Source organism: Pleurodeles waltl, chromosome 1_2 (assembly GCF_031143425.1).
Source record: "Pleurodeles waltl isolate 20211129_DDA chromosome 1_2, aPleWal1.hap1.20221129, whole genome shotgun sequence".
In the NCBI taxonomy this organism is placed as follows: domain Eukaryota; kingdom Metazoa; phylum Chordata; class Amphibia; order Caudata; family Salamandridae; genus Pleurodeles; species Pleurodeles waltl.
The window spans coordinates 1,128,656,768-1,128,677,657 of record NC_090437.1 but is presented as its reverse complement, the minus strand read 5'-3'; the positions used below and the strand labels follow the sequence as shown (position 1 = coordinate 1,128,677,657).

General features: G+C 39.8%; 1 protein-coding gene across 3 annotated transcripts in view; it reads left to right on the top strand.

The window, feature by feature from the left end:
- Nucleotides 1-5,420, top strand: part of CPEB2 (cytoplasmic polyadenylation element binding protein 2) — a 201,480-nt gene extending 196,060 nt beyond the window's left edge. For all 3 annotated transcript variants that reach the window (XM_069202676.1, XM_069202685.1, XM_069202695.1), the window contains exon 11: nucleotides 1,599-5,420. In XM_069202676.1, coding sequence (XP_069058777.1) covers nucleotides 1,599-1,826 — 228 coding nt within the window. In that variant the 3' untranslated portion in view covers nucleotides 1,827-5,420. The remainder of the gene's footprint in view (nucleotides 1-1,598) is intronic.
- Nucleotides 5,421-20,890: the final 15,470 nt, after the last annotated feature.

The window sequence follows — 20,890 nt, the reverse complement described above, 5'->3', positions numbered from 1 at the left end:
ATAACCGTATATGTAGCGCTTAGAGGAGGGTGTAGAGCAATACATATTTTTAAGGGTAACAGGCCTATAGCACTTATATTACAAACAAGGCCCATGAAATACAAGCTATTCCTATCTTTCCCAGCTGATAAATGTTACAGCCATGAAAATGCTTAAAAAGACACTGAATGGTGGAGAGGGCTATTATTTTGGGTGTCTCCACTAATCTAGTGTGAGGAGCCATAGATGACCTAGACAGTGTTTTGTGCTGAATGTTTTGGTGGCAGTCCCATTGTCCTAAGACCACCACAGGCCGAGTTATGGGCAACAATGTGAAAAATGAATGCTTGCAAAACATTATGGTTCAAGTTTTCCCGAGTGCAGTGAATATTGTAGTATTGGCTCTCCCGCTGTGCGAGGAGAGCTGCATTATTTGAGGGATTTCGGTTTTGTGTAAAGCATTTACCAGTTTCAAGGGGAAAGCTGCAAGAGATAACTGTTCAGGTAGCTCCTTAGGAAGCTGAAAAGTATTGCTTGAAGGTGTACCTGTTCCAGCAGTATGAAAATTATCTTGGATCTAAATAGAACATTCCTCATTCTGATGAGCAGGAATTGAGTAGATGCTGTTACGTACAAAGCAAAGCTTGGGTAGTAACCACTGTGTTGATAACTGCCTACCACTCACTGTTCAGATGTATTAGTAGAATGGTATCAGGAGGGTCATAGCCCCTTGTTTCTGGACTATTTATAATGACCTGGGAACTGTATGAAATATGATTATATCGGTGGTCACATGAGACCAATCCAAAAACACTACAAGATTAAGTGGCTGGAATTGGGCTTTAAAAATTTTTAACCCTTTATTTCTTTAGTCTCCCCCCTGCCCCCAAGCCGTTTTGTTTTCAAAATAATGTGATTAGGATGTGTTTATTTGAGATCTTGCACATGTATGCTAGTTAGACAACTTAGGATGTGACTGATTTGTTTTTTAAATGCGGGCCTCAGTTGAGAAATCATCAGCCATCTTCCAGGAGGACAAAACAATGCTGTTTCCTACCAGAGGCATATTTTTTTTAAATCTAAATTGGGAGTTACATCTTCTGATGATCTCCCCCTGCAAACTAGTTAGTGACATAAATTGCCACTGTCTGAATACAAGGTCCCAAAGGTGTCTGTAGATCACATCTAGTGCTTAAATTGCTCTTGTTTGATTAAACATGGTGTAGAATAGAATACATGTTTCCCACAGTCTATTCGTATTTGGGAATACTCGTAGTTGTTGGAAGGCATAGTATTATGTAGAAAATCGTGTCACACTAGGTTTCATACTGGTAGACTGTCAAGCATCCTCAGTATTTAACTAGCCTACTATTTATTTTTCATGTTTCTCTGGGACCGACTCTAAATGACTATGCTAGTCCCTGAATATGATTGAAAGGGGTAGAGGCTACCGGTCGAAATTACTATGCGTTGAGTAATGTGTATTTATGAGACAATAATTGATTGTAGACTGTCTTATGGTAAGAACAATGGAAACTTGACATATTAGTGTATAGGTGTGTTAACAGGCGAAATAAGTGCAGTCATGGTAAACGTTGCTTCTTTTACTTTTTTAATAGGTGGAGGTGAAGCCATATGTGCTGGATGATCAGATGTGTGATGAATGCCAGGGTACACGGTGCGGTGGAAAATTTGCTCCTTTCTTCTGTGCCAATGTCACTTGCCTGCAGTATTACTGTGAGTTTTGCTGGGCAAATATCCATTCACGTGCTGGACGGGAATTCCATAAGCCATTGGTAAAGGAAGGTGCTGACCGGCCTCGACAAATCCATTTCCGTTGGAACTGATTAGAATGCCCCAGCAGCTACAAAACGAAAGAGTGGTGCATATGGCTTATTGTTTGAAGATACTGACATGCAGAAGAAATAAGTGCATTCTTCTGCTTTTCACCCCAGCTATCAATACATGCATCTTTATCAGCAGCCAAAACACTACAAGCCTCTTGTTTTTCACCAAAACCCCACATCTCAGGCTTTCTAATTTTTGTGATATTTTCATGTTAAAATAAAATTTTCTTTTGTATTTTTTCCAAGTTATTTTTATATGTAAAGTTAAAATTAGATATGAGAATGTTTTGCATAGGGGCACAGTCTGCTGCTATATTTAGTGGGTGAAGCGTGCACTTATTTCTAAACATGGGTTTTTAATTCAAGATCTGCCCCAGTTATTTACCAAAGGTAGCAAAATAATAGAGATGGAATATGTCTGCTACAAAACTTATTTTTATTGTCGCTATATTCATTGTAAACATACACAAAAAATAGGGTTGATTTTTTGCTCTCCATTTTGACTTGCCAGATATAATACCTCAAGATAATCTGATTTATTAGCTATTTTTAAACATTTTTAATCACAAGCTGTATTAGCTTTGCTGCTATATAGGTGTTTGATGTCACCTATTAATACGGGATTGAAAACGTTTAAGACCCTGCATTGTAGTTAAAATGCAGGCAGCACAATATGGCATAAACTGCCATAGTTTTAGAATGTGAAGAAACTTGCATGTTTACTTACCTATACCATATGCATGCACTATACGTATTAATTAACCAGAGGGTAAGTTATTGCAAATGCTCAACAAAGCTATATAAAACTAGGTAGCATGAGCAAATTACAATTTGTTACAAACCGCATACTTGCATGCATTATTGTGACTCAAGTTAAAAAGCTGTCCTACATGTGTACAATATGCAAATTAGTTTTAGATTAGTAAGTGCAGCCATTGTGTGACCTGGTCGGTAGTGGAATTCGATTAATGCAGACTGGATGTACTATTGTAATCCCTGTGCAATTTTTTTGTGGTGTGCAGTTCTAATTCATGTTGAGTGATATAGTATAGATACACATTTGAAAAAAGAGCTTGAAGTAAAGCAGAAGGAAGTACATATAAACCCTTTTAAATGTCATGGTTAAGATTTCCTCTACAAACCAAAGATGGCCAGCACACTGCTAACCAGTCACCAAATGTGAAACTATTTAATATATTAAATTGTGCTTGCATAAGAATGCAAAATGCTTTAGATTAACAAACAAAAAAGTCAAAATGGAGACAGTGTAATAAACAGATGGCTAGTTGCATATCCAACAAAATATACATTTAACAGTGAAATTTGGCTTGGAACATGTTTGCATGTCTGTCCCGTGCACATTGTGGCCTTCTGTCAAACTAGTGTCACTGTTACATGAAAATTGTTACTTGAGCGTCCTAAATAGTAATTTTGTATTTCGTTTATGAAGTAATGACCTTGCTTACTATGTTTTTTTACTTCATTTCTTGATGAACACTGAAGACCAACTTAAAACAGTGAGGTGTTTTAGCTGCTCAGTATAGGTTTCATGCAACTAGCCCCCAAAGTTTAGTTATTAAATAGAGGTGTTCTACAACCATAGCACACAGTGCAGAAGTAGGAGACTAAACAAATACAAATACAAGGTTATCACTTTTCACAGTCCCTTGTGACAATCCTTCTTGTAAGCAAAGTGTTGATCTTATATTGGTTGTCAGCAGTGTGCTTTTTTTGTACTGTACAATGTGGTTCATGTCGGACTGCTGTTTAAATGTGGTTGTGGTTAAAAGTTTTTAATGTTTAACGTTTCTGCTGTTTTAAGAATAGCTATTTTCTAATTTATTTGTCAAGCCTGTCTCCTTGTTAATTAACCATAATCCTCCACATTTGCTGGAGTGTTGTTTTCTAATCTTAACCCTGCCAATCCCTTGATCCATTTTGACATTTGTTATGCACTATTTTTGTATCTGTGATTCGTTCAACAGTCAGCTATTTTTGAGGCACACTTTTTTTGACTGATGACATCTCCTTTGCTATACCTCAATTTTTGGACTTAGAAAGAATGTGTTAATAATTTAAATATTTAGCTCAAAGTAATTTTTTAATTAAATATTTTTCTGTTCAATATTTAAAAAATTAAAAACAAGAGGTGTTGAAGTACATTGAATGGATATAAACTAAGAATTTGAAAGTATAATTAAATGGAGATGTTGAAATCCACATCCCCTTTTAAAAACATTAACAGAAAGAAGAAACATAGCACATAAGAATATTGTTTGGCATGGGTAAAGGTAGTTGAAAAAGTTAAATTTTACTTGTCATTTCATTTGTCAAGAGCAACTGAAGCCTACTGTTATAGTAACCCTGTGTTCCATATGTGTTTGTACCAAGTTCTTATTTTCTAATTGTTGAACACTGTATTGGATTTTTTATTTACAAATCATATTTATTTTACTATTTTTGTAGGAGATTGCTAGTTGATTTCAATTGTATTTTTGTATTTTAATGCTTCACTTCTGTTCCCTAATGTGCATATTGCTGCCCGAAAGTATGACAGTAGAGGGAGAAAACTTTAAAAGATCCGCATTTATTTGTTTAGAAGGAAACCTTTAGCATTTATATATTTGTGTATGGAAAACACTTGATATTCAATCCCTTTTGCATCTGGCTTCATAAAGCCTCTCCTCAAAGATGCTAGAAAACTTGAATATAACACATTTTGGAAGGCTGACTAACCTCGATTCTGTGTTGTGATGTGCAATACTGTTTCTAATGTTTGTATAAAAAATAACAGTGTAAAACCTTTTTAATGCAAATTTATTTTTTTCATTGCATATTTTGCAGATTTTATCCACAGTGTCATTTTTTTACTGTCAGAAAAGAATACCCCTTTTGTCATTGCAAATATTTTTTAAATCCAGAAATCTTTGTACTGATGTAAATGATTGTAGTTATTTTGGATAGTGTTTTGCTAACAAAAGGAGAGACTTTTTCATGCATATTTCTATTTTGTGTTCGTGTTTTTTATTTTGTTTTCGTTTTTGATTTTAATAGTAAAATATTTGGAATAATTTTTCATATTGTCATTAATATTATTTTGTATGTGGAAATATATAATTTTATGATGCTAATTGCTAAAGTTTATTTCATGTTGAATTATTTTTGGAGCTAAAATCTTTGTAATAAAGCAACTAGTTTCTACTTCAGAGTTTCTGTATAGAATCGCACAAGTGGTTTACAGAGTGTTTGGATTGTAATTATACATGGTTCTTTGATATGCAACTTATGTTGATTTTAATTTTATATTACTTATGGGGTGTTAAAGTAGTTTTTTATTTTTTTCTAAATAAAAAAAGTAAATACAGAGAACCCATGCTTTTATGGACACTAGGTGATCGCCCTCAGCTTACACTTTTTGGTTAACTATTTAATTTGTTTTACTGTTAACTTCCAGGTGTCTAAATCTCCAGTCTGTCTGTTGTACTGGTAATTTAACTCTGTAATGGAATAGTTTGCTGCCAACTATTTATATTAAGTAATTTTTAAATATTTGTAATATTGTTGACTGACTAATAAACTATTAAGTTATTGACATCCTCTGTTCTTTTATTTGTGTGGTCTGTTTTACAACCTACATGAAGTTTTTAGTTGTAGATCATATTTTACTGCCTGGACATTTCAGTTGCAAGAAGTGTACTTTTTGTGAAACTGTTTGCTTACTTGTGCTTGATTTTTCACCAGTTGCTCCTCTAGAACATTGTTTTCCCCCCTCTCCCCCCCCCCTCACTGTATCAACTCTAACCAGTTTCTCAGGGTTGTGGTGTTTACATCGCCCGACACCAAAGACATCCACTGCGTCTGCCCTAGCACTTTTCTTCCACCTGGTGTCTTAATATGCCTTTTAAGTCTGCCTCAGTGGTCCATCTCTTTGAGCTTTGCCCCTCGGGCCTCATCCACGCTTATGAAGTTTCACTCTTGGGAGTCCTCTTTTGGCGTTTTGCTCCCAGTGCATCATCCATGAATCTGAAGCCTGTTCCTTGAGCCAGTTTCACCCCTACTGCCTGCTGCTTTTGCCTGGTTGTCTCCAAGTCTGTCCATCGGACATGTCTCTCTGACACTCTACTTTGTTTAATCTGGTGCCTGTATGTACTAGGTTCTTTGCATCCCATTGGGCCTGCCTCCCTGGGTCGCTGTAACCTAAAATCAGCTGCTCTGTGCAGCTATTTTCTGCTGCACTGGTTACTTCAGCAGCACCCATGAACAAGGGAGAAAGCAAACATGAAAGAATATTTGGAGTGTATTTTTGCATGTTTCTGTGTTGATCACAAGGCATATATTTATATTTCGGCAATCGTTTGTCCCCAAAAGCATTGTATTCCACATATCGCTGGGCTCTATGTGATTTTTTTTTTTTTCCCCTATATTGCCAAAGGGCAGGACTTTGCAGAGGTATCAAGTTGCTAGAAGCCAAAGGGGAAAGTCATCTGATCACAGCTGTCCTAGAAGAGTAGTCCTCGGGACCTCACAGGAACTAAAGCAGGGCAACTTCAGATATGTTTTGGTCTCAAACTCTGCTAAACCACAGGCTTGATCCAATTGTCCAATTTTTGTAACTTGAAGTAATGCCATGCAAGCCCTTGGAAGCTCTATTCGCCCCCACCCCCAATTGAAATACTTGTTAGCCTACTGCTTTATCAACATTATAACTTGTTATTGTGTGTTGTATTGCTTTGTGCGTGGTACAAGGAGTTCCCCTATACCCAATTAATATAAAGTTAGGCATATAAAGGACTGTGCACCAAGGAAAACAAAACATTTGCCTCATGTCACTCATTGTCGCTAAGTGCGAGCAATGGTAAGAGCATGGTGCATTTTGTGCCTACGTGGAAAGATTACCTAAGATACACTGGTAAAGGTAATTTGATAAGGGGCACACCTTGTATGTCTACAGTGTGATCATGCAGGTCATTTATAGGGCTTCATAAAATGGGTTTGGAAAATTGTAGTTGAGAAAGCATGAACTTTCTGAATAAATACTTATCTTCCTGCTATTTCAACTTGATACACTGATAAGGTCAAAGAGTTCCTCGATCAGTAAGGCTTGGTGATACGGTGCATTTCTTTCAGACTGACTGATAGGCAGAGTCTATCCTTTGTAATTGGTTTGCCTTCTCTTTCCATTGCCCTGTAGCTGCTCCAACAGTTGCACCTTGCAACGGAGAAATCACTTGCAAAGCAAGTGACGAAGTATATTATAGCCTTAGAACCCGCCGTAGCGGGCTCTACCGGCTATTAAAGGCCCGCTCCCGAGTTAAATGCCCGAGCCGAAGGCGAGGGCATTTAACAAGGAAAAGGGCCTTTAATAGCCGGTAGAGCCCGCTATGGCGGGTTCTAAGGCTATTAGAACATTCTGCCACTCAGGGCAGAATGTTCTCTTAAAAAAAACAAATTGCTCACGGAGCCCGAGGGGATTAGAATCCCCTCGGGCTCCGTTAGGCTTTGTTCACAGCTGCTGCTGTGAACAAAGCCCATTGGAATGTTGGCGCTGCGGGCTTTTACCGGCCAGTAAAAGCCCGCAGCACTCCATTGTTTTCAATGGAGCTGCCAACTTCCAATGTTCTAATGTTCGTTATAAACCGCCAACCAAAGAACACCTAACACTACAACGTTCCTTGGAGAAGCTTTGAGTATGGTAGTAGCTACAGGCCAACACGAGAGTGCACTTTGAGGCACCACAGTTGCCAATTAAAAATCATAAAGGTACCAGCTCTGTCCACTCACCGAATTCACTATCTCAAACCTACTCCAAACATTGCTTTCTCTTCTCTTGAAGCCTCCCTAACTGGTTTCATGTGTAAACACGTCATTCCATAAATGCACCATCTCTAGCTGTGTCTCCTGGGCCGTGACTGGCCTCTAGCACCTCTTTCACAACCATTTCCCTATGCAACTTCTCCCTCCCAAGACATCACTGCAGCAATCTGTAAACTCTCCAAATGTTCACTTCAAATGTACCCCCACCCGCCATTGATACCCTATCCATTCTGTACTGCCTCTGAATGTCTCCAGAATTTACCGTTTTTTTCAAGCTTGTAATGCCATGGTGCAATTTTCGTATACTGGGCCTGCTAAAACCATTTTATGCACTGGAGGAAACGGGAAGCCACTTCCTTTGACCTACATGTGTTTAGTGCACCGGCCCACTCCTGCCCCTGGTCTTTATAGATGGTTCTCCAGCTGCTGTTCTAAGACGCACACCAAAGTTTGTGGTGCCTTAAACTGGGGAAGGTACTAGTTTCCAGAAGTTGTGCACTAGTGCAAACACCTCAATCCAACCCCTTGTGACATAACACAGAATACTTTCCTGCCTCACTTACTTCTGTGAATCTCTAAACTAGCAACTCTTCAAACCTACTGTCACTATCTCTCCTCCTCCGGACGAGGAGGCTAGAGCTCGTCTGAACAACGCAGTCATTGTTATCGAAATTGGAAGCTTCTCTAAAGTACACCAATTCATGCATTGCCATACTGAGTTATGTAAGCCACAACTACAATCTTTACGAGTCTGTGTGTGCGCACACGCACACACGAATCTCTTTGCAGGCCGTGTAGATTTCTGGAGCATTTTCTCCACTGGACACATAGCGAAAAACCCACACACCTGCTTAATACTTTAGTTTCGTACATTAAAAAAAAAAAAAAATTAAAAGCGTTGTAGCACTTCTTATGGTAGCATCCCAGCGTCTTAAAATCATATTATGAGCTGTATACCGCAGTGTGAAAGTTTGCTTGAAGTAGGAGCTGGGATGCTGGGTAAATGATGAGCTCTTTCAAGCAGCCCTGCATGTTTTGTGGATATATTAAAGGTAAAGGTTTCATGTGATGTAATTCAAATCAATGTTTGATTTTCATTTTAACCAAGGGCTTAAACTTTTATGGCTATAGTCCTAACTAGGGCTGATGTCCTAATTAAAATTCAATGGTAAGTGCCCATGAACTGGACCTATGTAAATAGTACTGTAACATTTATTAATTTATCGTTTCTTACATCACTTCTGCTTAAACAAAAACCCCTTAGCAGGTCAACCTGTCGCAGTTACCTAGTATTTTTCATATTGTATTGAGTAAAAACATGGCAAGGCAAAGCTACTGTGATGAGAGATTAAAAACATGTTCTATTCTAAAACACCACTTGCAGTTCATTGTACATTTCCTCAGGACTACTAGCTTAATTTAACGGTTGTTTTTCCTTTTGTACTATGTGACGAGAATAAACGAGGACTGAAGGTTAAAGTGCAGTGCTTAAGTCATTTATAAAAAAATTAAAAAAAAGCCCTGCGAAATGGCGTATACGTTAAGTAAACAAGCATTTGAACTGCAGGGGGTCTTGCGTTAGCTGGAGTTAGAGCTATTAGTGTTGTAAATTACTAACTGGACTTTTTTTGCCACACAAACTGAAAATAAAACAGTTGACACAAGTGTGCTGATTCAAAGTGCTCCTGTGACTGCGAAGAGAGACAAAAGGAGAAGGAAGTTCGCTCGCAGTCAGTTATCGGCAAAAGTGCAATTATCCATGTAACGGGGTGATGGCCAAGGTGGTAACCAAACCGCCCAGATGAGGGAGAAACGTAAAGCAGTTACCAACTAAGAGAGGATTTTTGAAAGGCAAGCCCACGAACGAGTGATAGTGATGGGTGTGGTTAAAAGCCCAGATACATACCAACACATCGGAAAAGCGGTGCTGGTGCGCTGCTATGCTCAACCTAAAAATAGTATAGCGGGAAATGAGGGCGATGCCCATGAATGGACGAAATTAGGTCATATGGGCAATTTAAATGGAAAGTTGCAGACGCCACAATATTGAGTGAGAACTTGCTCCAAATTCAAATCAGTTTCCATGGGAAGTGGCCCGGCATACAGTGGGTTAGGTTGCCGAGGCCTTGGCTGTTCATCATACTCGCAAGCCAATGGTGGAAGATGTAGAATGCTTTCTAGGAGGAGCGGGTGGAATCTTTAAAAGTTTAGCCTTTGGCCTCAAGTGCCTTAGAACCTCCTAGTCTTGAGAGGTGCGCGGACAGGGAAATAAAAAAAAAAAAAATGGAACTGAGAAAATGCAAATCTGTGAGCTGTACCCTTTGTGATAATCCTAGCTGAGCTTTGAGCTTTAATTTGGACTAAACGCTTCCCTTTTTTTCACTCTGGAGAAATTGCACCAGTGCACAGTTCAATCTTCTGTCCAATAGATTAAAGCAGGCTCTTCTGTCCAATGGATTAAAGCAGGTCATCACTGCCTCCCTGCAGGACCTTGATCCACACTTGATCCACAGTGTCCGTAGAAGCTAGTGCTGGTTCTCCTTAGGGAAGGTAACATAACCTGCAGTTGTTTTTGCATCTCTTGCCTGATTCAAGTGGGGTAGTGTCTTAAGATTGGCAGTATCCCCAGCCTGTGTTTCAAAATTTGTAACTTAGATCACTCACTATTCAGTTCACTAAGTTTAACCCTGAGGTTTCAGACTTGTGTAACTGTGAAGTGTCATCCAGTCATGCATGCGTCTGGACAGGCAATCCAGATCACCAAGCATGGCCAACAGATGTGTAGTTGATTTAACTAGTTTTCTGAACTGGTGACTGATAATTAGGCCAAGGGGTCCCAGTGACTGTTGCAGGTAAGACCTCACCGGAGACCTGTGCCATGTTTAATTTCAGACCAACAATGGTGGCCCAGGGAGCCTTCCTTTTCTAACTTGAGTTTGTGACAACACACAGTGAAGATCCCCTTACATGCCAGTTACTGTTTAACTATGCCAAACTCCAGCCTAATCTGGGCAGGCGATGTATAGAAACATATATGAAAGATTGTCCTATATACCTTGAGCACTTTGTCTACTGCTGTACTGTCTTGTCCCCCGAGTGCCTCGCTTCCATAGGCCAAAGATGGGAGAACATTTGCTTGGGTCAACTGCAGGATTGGTATGAATGATGGTCCTTTCAATTTCCTGTAAAAAGACCCAAGGCCGGAGGCCAGGGTGTTGCCCTTGCTTTTTTTTTTTTTTAAGCTGTTCCTCAACCCTCCCGTTTCCATTGAAATAAACAGTAAGGTACATAAAGCTTTTTGCTAGCCCTAGTTTATCTTGGTCCAGAAACCACATGGGCTTTTGATTTCTAGCGCTGCGGACTGCTAAGATTTTTGTCGTCTTTCTATTATCATGCCATTACTGATGTAATAAAGGTAGCATTAAGAAGTCGCTGCAGCCCAACTTTGGTTCTGCTAATTAGGACAAGGTCATCTGCCTAAAGCACGTTCGAAAGCTGGAAGACCTGGTGTGGGCAGGTGAGAGTTAACTGCTTTCAGTGTCTGGGTGAGATCCAATAGAAACAGATTGAATAATGTAGGAGCTAGGACACAGCCCTGCTTAAGGCCTTGTTTTGTTTTAATTGGCCTGTATAGTCGGGAACTGTCACTGATTTAATTTCTGACCCATGTTTCTGTGTGCAGAAACAGAAGGGACCTTAAGAGGCCATATGAGATGTTTTGATTAGCCAGCTTCCACCACAGCTTTCCCCGATCAGCTCTGTCAAATGCAGACTTGTAGTCTATGAAACCCAGATAAACAGGCTGGCTGTAGGATTTTGCCCATTCAGTTAGCAGGAAGAGTGTCATAACTAAAGTGCCCATTTTGCTTGTGAAACCGATTTGATTTGAGGAATAATTGTTTGCCTCTGCCCACTGCTGCAGCTCCTGTAGTAGCAAATGAAATACGGTTGTGCTGCAGTATGTTGGTAAAGAGCGGTGTTAGCTGGTCAGCCCAAAATGTTGGATCATCCTTGTAGATGACAGGTGGGATTCCACTCAGGCCAGGTGCCCTCTCTTGTTGTGTATCCATTTTAGCTATAGTTTTATACATGTTATTTTAGCAAACTAGGCCTGCCGCTGTGCACTTTAACCTAGATATGTTTATTTTAGCTTTGTTATATTTTAACATTAACCACATTTGCGGTCTTGTTTTATTTTCTCTTTCTAGCTGTTCTTTGCCTAGGTCACCACTCCATTCTTAAAAAAAAAGAAATTAGCTCTGTGCTTTTACAAAGGCTGAAGTAAGATAGGTTACCGGCAAAAGTGGTACGCTTTGTCTCCAATGTTCACAGAAACATAGACATTCTTACGTGGAGATCCTTTCTTGGAACATCAGCTGTTTCATTATAAAAGCATTACTTTGGCCCATGTACGTTAGAGGGAGATTCCAGCCACATGACCATGACTGTATGCTGATTGGTTCGCTACAGCTGCTTATGTAGACTACAGGCCTCTTGCTCAGGTATGAGGGATGATGTTTTCTCAGGGGGAACCTGAAAGGCAGAATTAGAGCTTAACATGCTGTGCTCTAACAGCCTAGGTAGGAACTATCCCTACAAACCTTAGTGACAGTATGGCAGTGATATTCTTGTGTTTTACTCTCCTTGTCACAGTTTTAATCTTTGTGCTTCATCGTCCTAGTTATTGCAATTCATGCTTTATTGTCTAAGATGCAGTTACTACTATAAAACCTTATTTAACTTCACTCTTCCTCTGATTGTCCTTGCATACGTGGGACTGATGTAACTGAGAGAAACCGAGAGGTCTGAGTGACCACGATTCCCCTGAGAAGTCATGTATGTCATGCGCTCGGTTGCCTCCATCATCCCTGCTCTTGGGTGGAGATGAGGCACTGCTAGTTAGCCGGAACAAACCTGGATTAGGCCGACGGGTGTCACATGGTGCGAGATCAGACTCAGTCCCCGCAGTACATGTGATTCTGCTGCCCGAATCCAGTAGTCCCATTAGGATGAGAACCTACGCGACACTGTCCAACCCTTTGCATTTTATTGCAAAACAACTTTTGAGAAGGCGTAACACCAAGTTGTGTTACAGTTGTTCCACATGGTGAACGCTGACAAAAATGTTAAGGACTCTAGTAATTTGCCAGGATGCTAGGGTGATACTCCGGTTTCACCAGGTTGTAGTGTTGAAGTAGAAATTGATACCAGATTGACTTTGCTATATTGGAAGAAGCTACTCTTGAAAGGGGTTCGCTGATTCAGTTTATGGTCTGCCAAAAGATGGTAGTGGTGTATGTCTTGACGTCCTGCAGCAATTTATCCCAGAAGTTGTCCCATACCACCCTTTGGCAGTTTTTACTTCCTTTTCTAGCATTTTTCTTCCCTCGTGCAATCTTTGACGGGTCCCTTGGCGACCTTTTGAGTGCTATCCACAATTGGTTTGCCCTTCTTTTGGCCCATCTTATAAAGCAGTTTTTTTTTATTTATTTTTTTACCCCACCCTGGAAGGGAGGGGCATGTTGCGTGCTTGCATCTTTTTCTTTACATTGACAGGCTTGGCATATTGGTTGAAGAACTTTCTTGTGACCCTTTCCTGGCGAGTACGGAGCACGACCCTGTGGTGCATCTGATACGTCTGAGGTTAATTGTTTCTATTTGGGACCCATGGTCTGCCGCCTCTTCAAAGTTGCTCAGACCAATATTAAGGACTATCTTTTGCCGATCACTTTTCAATTCCTCCCGTAAACCAAAGGAGGAAACTGTTGAGCAAAGAAAGGCCCACAAAGGTGTATTCAATTAGAGAAGGCCCAGAGCAAGTTAGATATGATAGACATGCCAGTTTGTCCAGGGGTGTGCGACCATTGAGCGTACCCCAAGACCGAGATGTTAAAATAGGATGCAAGCTTATTCTTAGAGGAAGGTTTATTTAGCTTGATTTGTTGAGCTCAAAATCTAGTCCCAAGCCCCTGGCCTTGACAGGCGTTCAAAAACCAACATCTGTCATTGATATTAAGAATTTTCAGACATTGTTTGTACTTCTGAGATAAAAATGTAATGTAGTTCATAGTTTGATGGTAGTGCAGCTCGGACAGTCGCTAACAAGAAATATTGTGTTGCACAATTGTAACTGCTGAATTTCATTAGTTTTGTGTGGGTAAAAAGTGAACCTAACCATAACGTCCCTGTAGCCTTTGTTTGTTTTTTTTTCACTAAATTTTTTATTTTTTTACATAACATGAAGTAATATATAATTACTACTTTAATACAGCCACTGCCACACACTGTATTCGGCTATGAGCAGCGGAAGGTTAGTGTGTGAGAGGGGGTGTGTGTGTTTTTTTTTTTTTTTTTTTTTTTTCTTTCTAAATTTATTTATTGTCCTTTGGATCCAGGGATCCATTGCAAAATTGCACTGGTGGCCGGGCTGAGCGTTGCGGCGGGTCCCTCAGGAACCCCTCCATGTGTCCTATTGGGTCAGGATACCTGTATCTTAACCCATTATGTGTTTTTACACATTTTTCCCCCTCCTGGGCCAAGCAACAAAGAAAATGGTGGGCACAACTTAGGTTGCGGCCAGCCATTCCGGGGCATTGCTTTTTGCTGGAATTCCCTTAACTCACCCAGGGAAGTCTTCATCCCTAGATAACTATATTTTATTTCCTTTAATAACTCTGATACAACTGAACAGATTTGCACCAAATAAAAATCTTTCTGGACTGAGATCTAGCTGTCTGCCAAATTTGGTGTAAATCCACCCAGCTGTCCGAGCTGTAGTTGTATTTAAAAAAAAAAAAAAAAAAAAAAAGCTAAATCCCCATATTGCATGGGGGAAAATGATTTGGGGGCCTTTTTTTTTTTTTTTTTTTTTTTTTTTTTTTTTTTTTCTCCCTCTGTCCCTGCTTGACGAATGACACTGAAACTTTCCAGACAGCAGTTGAACTAACTAGTATACTAGTTTTGAAAACGTTGTCAGATTCGACAAACAGTGGCAAAATTATTACCAAATCAAAAAACGCTTCATCTATGGGAAAAGTTGGTCGTATCTATACCATATAGGGTTAGAGTGACGCATAAATTATGCAAAAAAGAAAAGAGAACTCTGGGTAGGTCCCAAGTTTGTGGAGAGCAGCTCCAGTAAGGAGCACCTTACAACACCAGCAACACTCTAGGTGTGCTCACCTCAAATGTCTGTTTATCTAGCAAAGTTTTTAAGCCTAGGATTAGCAGTGCTATCCATGCCGAACTAGATAGACAGTCTTTTGCCATTTGTACAGCAAAATCTTTAAGCATAGGATTGGCACAGTGCCATCCTCGGTGAGCTGTAAAATGGCAAAAGCCTTTAATCACTCCAGGCACAGTATTATAGCTTTGGACTAGTAAAATACCATCCAAGCCAACCTGGAATGAGTTAAAGCAACCTCTGACATGTTTCAATGTCATTACATCTCGCCAGAGAGGTTTAGCTTTGTCCAGACACAAGGGAGCACCCAGTAAAATTCAAAACAAATCAATTTCAGGGTTAGAGTGGTGTATAAATTATGCAAAAAAGAAAAGAGAACTTGGGGTAGTTCCCAAGTTTAGGTGGAGAGCAGCTCCAGTAAGGGGCACCTCGCCACACCAGTGACACTAGGTTTGCTCACCTCAAATGTCTGTTAAATCTAGCAAGCTGTTTAAGCATAGGATTAGCTTTAATGTTTTTATAATCAATACATTAATACAAGCTGTGACATGCTATTGCATTCTGTTGTAATTTAAAACACTGCCTCCTACCATGACTTACTCATATTTAATAAATTGATAATTAGGCGCAGCTCAGTCTGGACCCCAGTGGCCTAACAAGCTGACATTCATAAGTATCATTGGGCATTTTCCATTTCATTACTCTTTGTTGTATGATCTATCCACTCTCACAAGCTGTAACTTGCTATCACACTACCTCCTGACATGATTTGCTCATATTTAATGATTCATGATTGTGTGTCAGTCCAGGCATAAGTGGCCAAAGATTTTATCTAGGTGCGGTCCATTCTAGGCCTCAGTGGCTATTCGTCACTCCTACATTTCTTGATGGTATCAATCAAGATAGTTAGTTCTCATTCAGTTACACAAAATATCTTAGTCAAAATGTTTGTAGGTGAACAAACAGTTCATCGTTGTCGAGGTACAACGGTTGTTTTGTTCCGAGTCTGATGTAGCACGATTCCAGTGATCTCAATGTTTTTTCTATCACCTCTTTCATGTTCCGTTACCATGTCAATTCCATAGTATCCCAGTGCTTTCCAGTTATCATAATAATTCAATAGGTGTTTAGCTATAGTATGCTTCATATAATTTGTACAGCCCTAATGTGTTCCAGGATGCATTTATTTGTGTGCTAGTGGTGCTTCCCACATATTTCATATCACACTCCCATTGAAACTGTATACTAGAAATTTGGATTGACAAGTTATACGATGTGTAATGTGTACAGATTGGTGATTGTCAATTGGAATCTCCTTCATATTTTTGTAAATTTTACAGGCTTTGCAGCATTGGCACTTAACAAATCCCTTTTGTGGTTTGTCCAGCCAATTTGTCTTCTGTGCAGTGGGGAAATTGCTTCTCACTAATCAGTTTTTTTTTGTTGGTTTTTTTTTGTTTTTATAAAGGGAACAGGCTTTCCTATAAGTGATTGGTGGTTTGTGACCCACTCTGTTTCCAACATCTGCATCATTTTTAATTGATTGCCAGTGTCTCTTGAATATTCTCACTATCAGAACTCTCCTTTCTGTAATCTAGTATGAATCTCACTGACTGGTCTTCCATATGTGTGGGGCTAGATTGTTTCTTCATAATTAATGTTTTCATTTGTGTCTTGTTTCATTCTTTCTAAACCCTTTTTTAACATTGATTAATCAACAGGGAGTATAAATGGAACATTTGGAGGCTCACGTTCTCTGGGTAGGTTGTTGTCATTTTAACAGATTATTCTCTTTCTCAGTACCTCTCCATATTGACTACTTTTTATTAGTTGTTTTGGATGCTATCCCCATGTGTGCCATGAATCCAGCGGTGACTATGATTATATTTTAGTTCTCAAATATCTCTTATTATTCCTAGAGGATGCTTTTGTCAATCACAGGTCTGTTTTAATATTGTTACTTAGGTTTTATTTCAATTGTATAGAATCTTTCATGCATCATGTAAAGCTCTTTGGGCCCAGTTTATTTCACAATCCCATATTTGCAGAGGAAGGCGGGTTTTTGGCTTGCATCATTTTCCGTCTTTACCCAAAATCGTACCATATTGGCACAAACCAAATAAGCTTGGGCTGTTATATTGTTTTTCATTTTTACAGTTTTACTCGTTGAGGATTTTGGGAGGCATAACAAATTCTTTAAACACTTCCCTTTCAATTGATCCAATTCTTATTTTCTACTCAAGCATATTATCTCTGCACTGTATTGAAACTGTGGCCATGTAATGGCTCAGTAAGCGAAGACTGGTCTTAACGATGGACCACTATAATCTTTCTTAAATTGTTTAAGACCAAATATAGAAGAAAGTTATTTAGCAATTAGGGATTCTCTACGTCATGCATTGTGAACCTGTTGTATCTCCAAAGTACCATGCATAATTCTTCTCTTTCCCAAACACCATAACCTTTTTATCAATATTTGTCATTTGTTTTCTAGTACAATACTTCTCAACTTCTACTAATTTCCTCTGGAGATTAATTTGTGTCTGGTCCGTAACAATGATTATATGTATAGAGGTTACACAGAAAATGTGAGACACCCACTTTAGGACTGAAACGCCCTGTTCCTGCTAACTGTGATAAAAGATCTAATAGAAAGATCAAAAACAATAATGGGACAACACACAACCCTGTCTAAACGCCTTTTTAATGGTTATTTTATGTGAAGTTGTCGCCTCCTTAGCGGATTCTCCTCACTTCCAGTTCCCACCATACAACTCTTACAGGATATTAACTACGATTCTTGGATTTGGAATTTCATTAACATTTCCCACATGGTACTATGCTCCATTAAGTCAATTCTGCACAAAGCAACAACAGAGGTTATATTTTTCTTCAATGGCTTTCTTAGCTGTGGCCCAAAAACTAAAGGCATGATCTAGTGCGAATTGTTCTTACTTGAAGCCTTCATGTTAGGTCAGGGTTATATCTTCAGACTATGTTCACACTTTCAATGCCACCAGGATTATTTTGGAGAGTCATTTCCTCCATATTGAGCAGTTTAATCAATCTATAGTTTTGAGGGGCAGTTGCATCATCTTCATTAAATGCGGACTTTATATCTCCAGCTTCCAGGGAAGATCCTGGTTTTTAGTATTTTTTGAATTGCCAAAAAGTAGAGCCCACCAATCTGACTTGGTTTCAATTATGATGGCTCTTAGGTCATCCAGACCGGCCGCTCTTGTGAGTTTTAACAAAACAATTATTTTCTTTGTAGACCCCAATTAGAATTGAAAGATAATCTCCTAATCCATTGTAACCTTTTCCTGTAGGATGAGTGAATACCAAGTTGAATATATATATTCTTGATTTATTCCGCTCATGTTTCTACCCAACAACACACTGCACCTTATTCTCGACTCCCAGGCCTCTGTACATTAATCACCACAATTTTTCCATTTTTTTCATATCACATCAATCATACTTTTCAAGGAGTTCTTATAGTACAATCTCTTATTTTTACTTACCCTCTTTATTGCCTGTTTTTAAGGATTGGAGGGAGGTTCTGCCTTTCCCAATCTGTTTGATAGTCTTCTTAGTTTCCTTAACTGACTTTTTTTTTAGCAGTCTACACTTCTCATCAAACCATATTCAACTCTTACTTATTTTAGCGCTCATTATTGCTTAGCAAGCTTTAAGCTTTGTACTATCGCTGGTCTTATCTTCATATCAGATGACAAAATTAGCCATTTCTTGAAAAAAAATTTTTTTAGTGACAGTTCAACAGCAGTAGAAAATGTTTTTCTTTAATCCTTGTTGAGAGTAATTCAATAGTAAATGGTTTTCTTTAATCCATGTGGTGAGATGTTTCGGATAAAAACAATCTGTTGGGTAACATGGTTTTCCATTAATAACGTTTTTTTTTTTTTTTTTTTTTTGGTTGGATGACTTTAGGGGTGGGGGCACATTGCACTGGCACATCTGAAACAGCCAAATATGCCACCTTGGCCATCAATGGAAGAAAGTGCCTCATCTGCAGTGGTGGTTCGGAGGTCACTGGGCTTGTTATAGCCTTTATTGAGACAAAGACAAATGTTTTGACTAAGATTCTTCAACCAGGGCTAGGTTCTTCAGTCATTGCTGCCATTCTATGAAGCCTTTCCTGATGCCCTTATGTCAAATTGGCCCAAGCCCATGTCCTCTAGTCATTAGATCTGTGGCTATGTGGCAGACTTGCTTCTGAAAAAACAAACTTGCAAACCAAACATACCACACTGGAAAGCCTTATTTTGAGGTTTCGACAAGTTCGCGTAATCCAATTTCCTTTTTCTGACCATTCCTCAGGCAAGAGAATGGAAAAGAATGTGTTTCTTCCAAAACAATGTTCTTCGGCCCTCAGATCCATCCATGGATTATGTTCACTGAGCAGGTACTCACTTGCATTGTATGATATGACCAACAAGAACTTGCTGGCTGTCCGTGGGGAGGTCAGACCCTCTTTAGCCTAAACGATACATGATGAACATTACTGATTGCATAGGCTTCGCCCTATGTATCATGCACATGCAGCCTGCCTGGATGGAAGTAACTATGTTTTCAGAGTTCCCGCAAGTGCCCTTAATGAACATGCCCTTTGATGGCTCCAAGCCTTTCGGCGAAAAGGCTGATGCGACGCTTGAGTCATAGCTAGTTCCTTGGGGCTGTTAATGGAAGTCAAGTAGTTTCCATACCAACATTGGAAGTTGATGGGCTACTCCAGGAGTTTGGTTTACAACCTATTTTACAGCAACCAACCGCGCACTTTCAAGGCCAAGGGCGTAGCAACAATTGAAACCTTTCACAGCAGCAGGGGTAACGAACATCTAATTATTCCTCCTCCTCCTCTTCTGTGGCTAGCAAGCTGCTTTAGTTTGACCTTGCAGGCCCAAGCATGACCAATAGGGAGCTGAATACAACATTTCCTCTCTGGCTGAAGGTCCATGTGAGTCTTTCAAATTGGTCAAAGGGGCTAGGCTCTGCATTTAATTTCTTCCACACCACCTCCTAAGCCAGAGTGCCTTTTGGAGGAGTATTCAATAACCCTGATGTAGAAAGTCATTCTTCTCTAAGATGTAATTGAGCTGGTGCCAGACTATGCAAAGGGAGCGGTCTGCACTTCCATGTTCCAAAGAATGGCAGAGGCTCACCCATAATGGACCACTGCCTGCTAAATTCCTTTTTATGAACAATTATTTTTATTAATATCACCAATATCAGTGACTAAACAGCATAATCGCCTACAGCCCTTAGTGTGGGCTGCGTGCAAGCATAGAAAGTGAGTTAAGTCAGACATTTAGCAAACGCCCTTAACCCTGGGATCGGCAGCTAATGTGAGGCATAAAGAACAACGCATACACAGAAACAAAAGGGAATTTCCCCCACCCGAACTTCGGTGCTGTGGTCCTAATAGGGCAGGTATAGTGGCGCCATGCAGAATCAGGATGTAGGTGTAGAATGTGTGTAATGTTCAGTAGGAGCCAGGGCAGATGCCAGGGAATGGTCGGGAATCAAACGCCGAAGTTGCAAATAAGTAGGGCATGTTAATTCCCGAAATTCAAGAGAAGAGTGTATGAAGAGAGCCCATAGATCAGAGTATGTAACAGAGTCCAACTCTGCCGTCAACGCTAACCCCTCCATTACCAAGTTAAACCAAAGTTTGTGTAGCCAGGTGGTGTGTTTGGGTGATCTGTCAGTGCCCCATTGGGAGAGAATGAAATGGTGGGCTGCTGCTAAAGCCATAGCCATTTGCCTCTCTCTGATAGAGAGCAGGGGATAAGTCTGGGGACTTGGGAGGCCTAATATTGTTTATACGGGGAACCTAGGAATAGAGGTGTTGAAGGCTATATCAATGTCTTGCAGGACTTTATCCCAGTACCAAGTGAGCTTCGGACAGTGCCACATAAGGTGACTAGGGTCTCGGTACCCCCACAACTCCTCTGCCAGCACTCCTTAGAACGTGCTGCATCCCACTGGTGCATTCATGATGGGGTCAAATACCAATAGGCGACAAGTTTTATGCTGTTTCGTACCA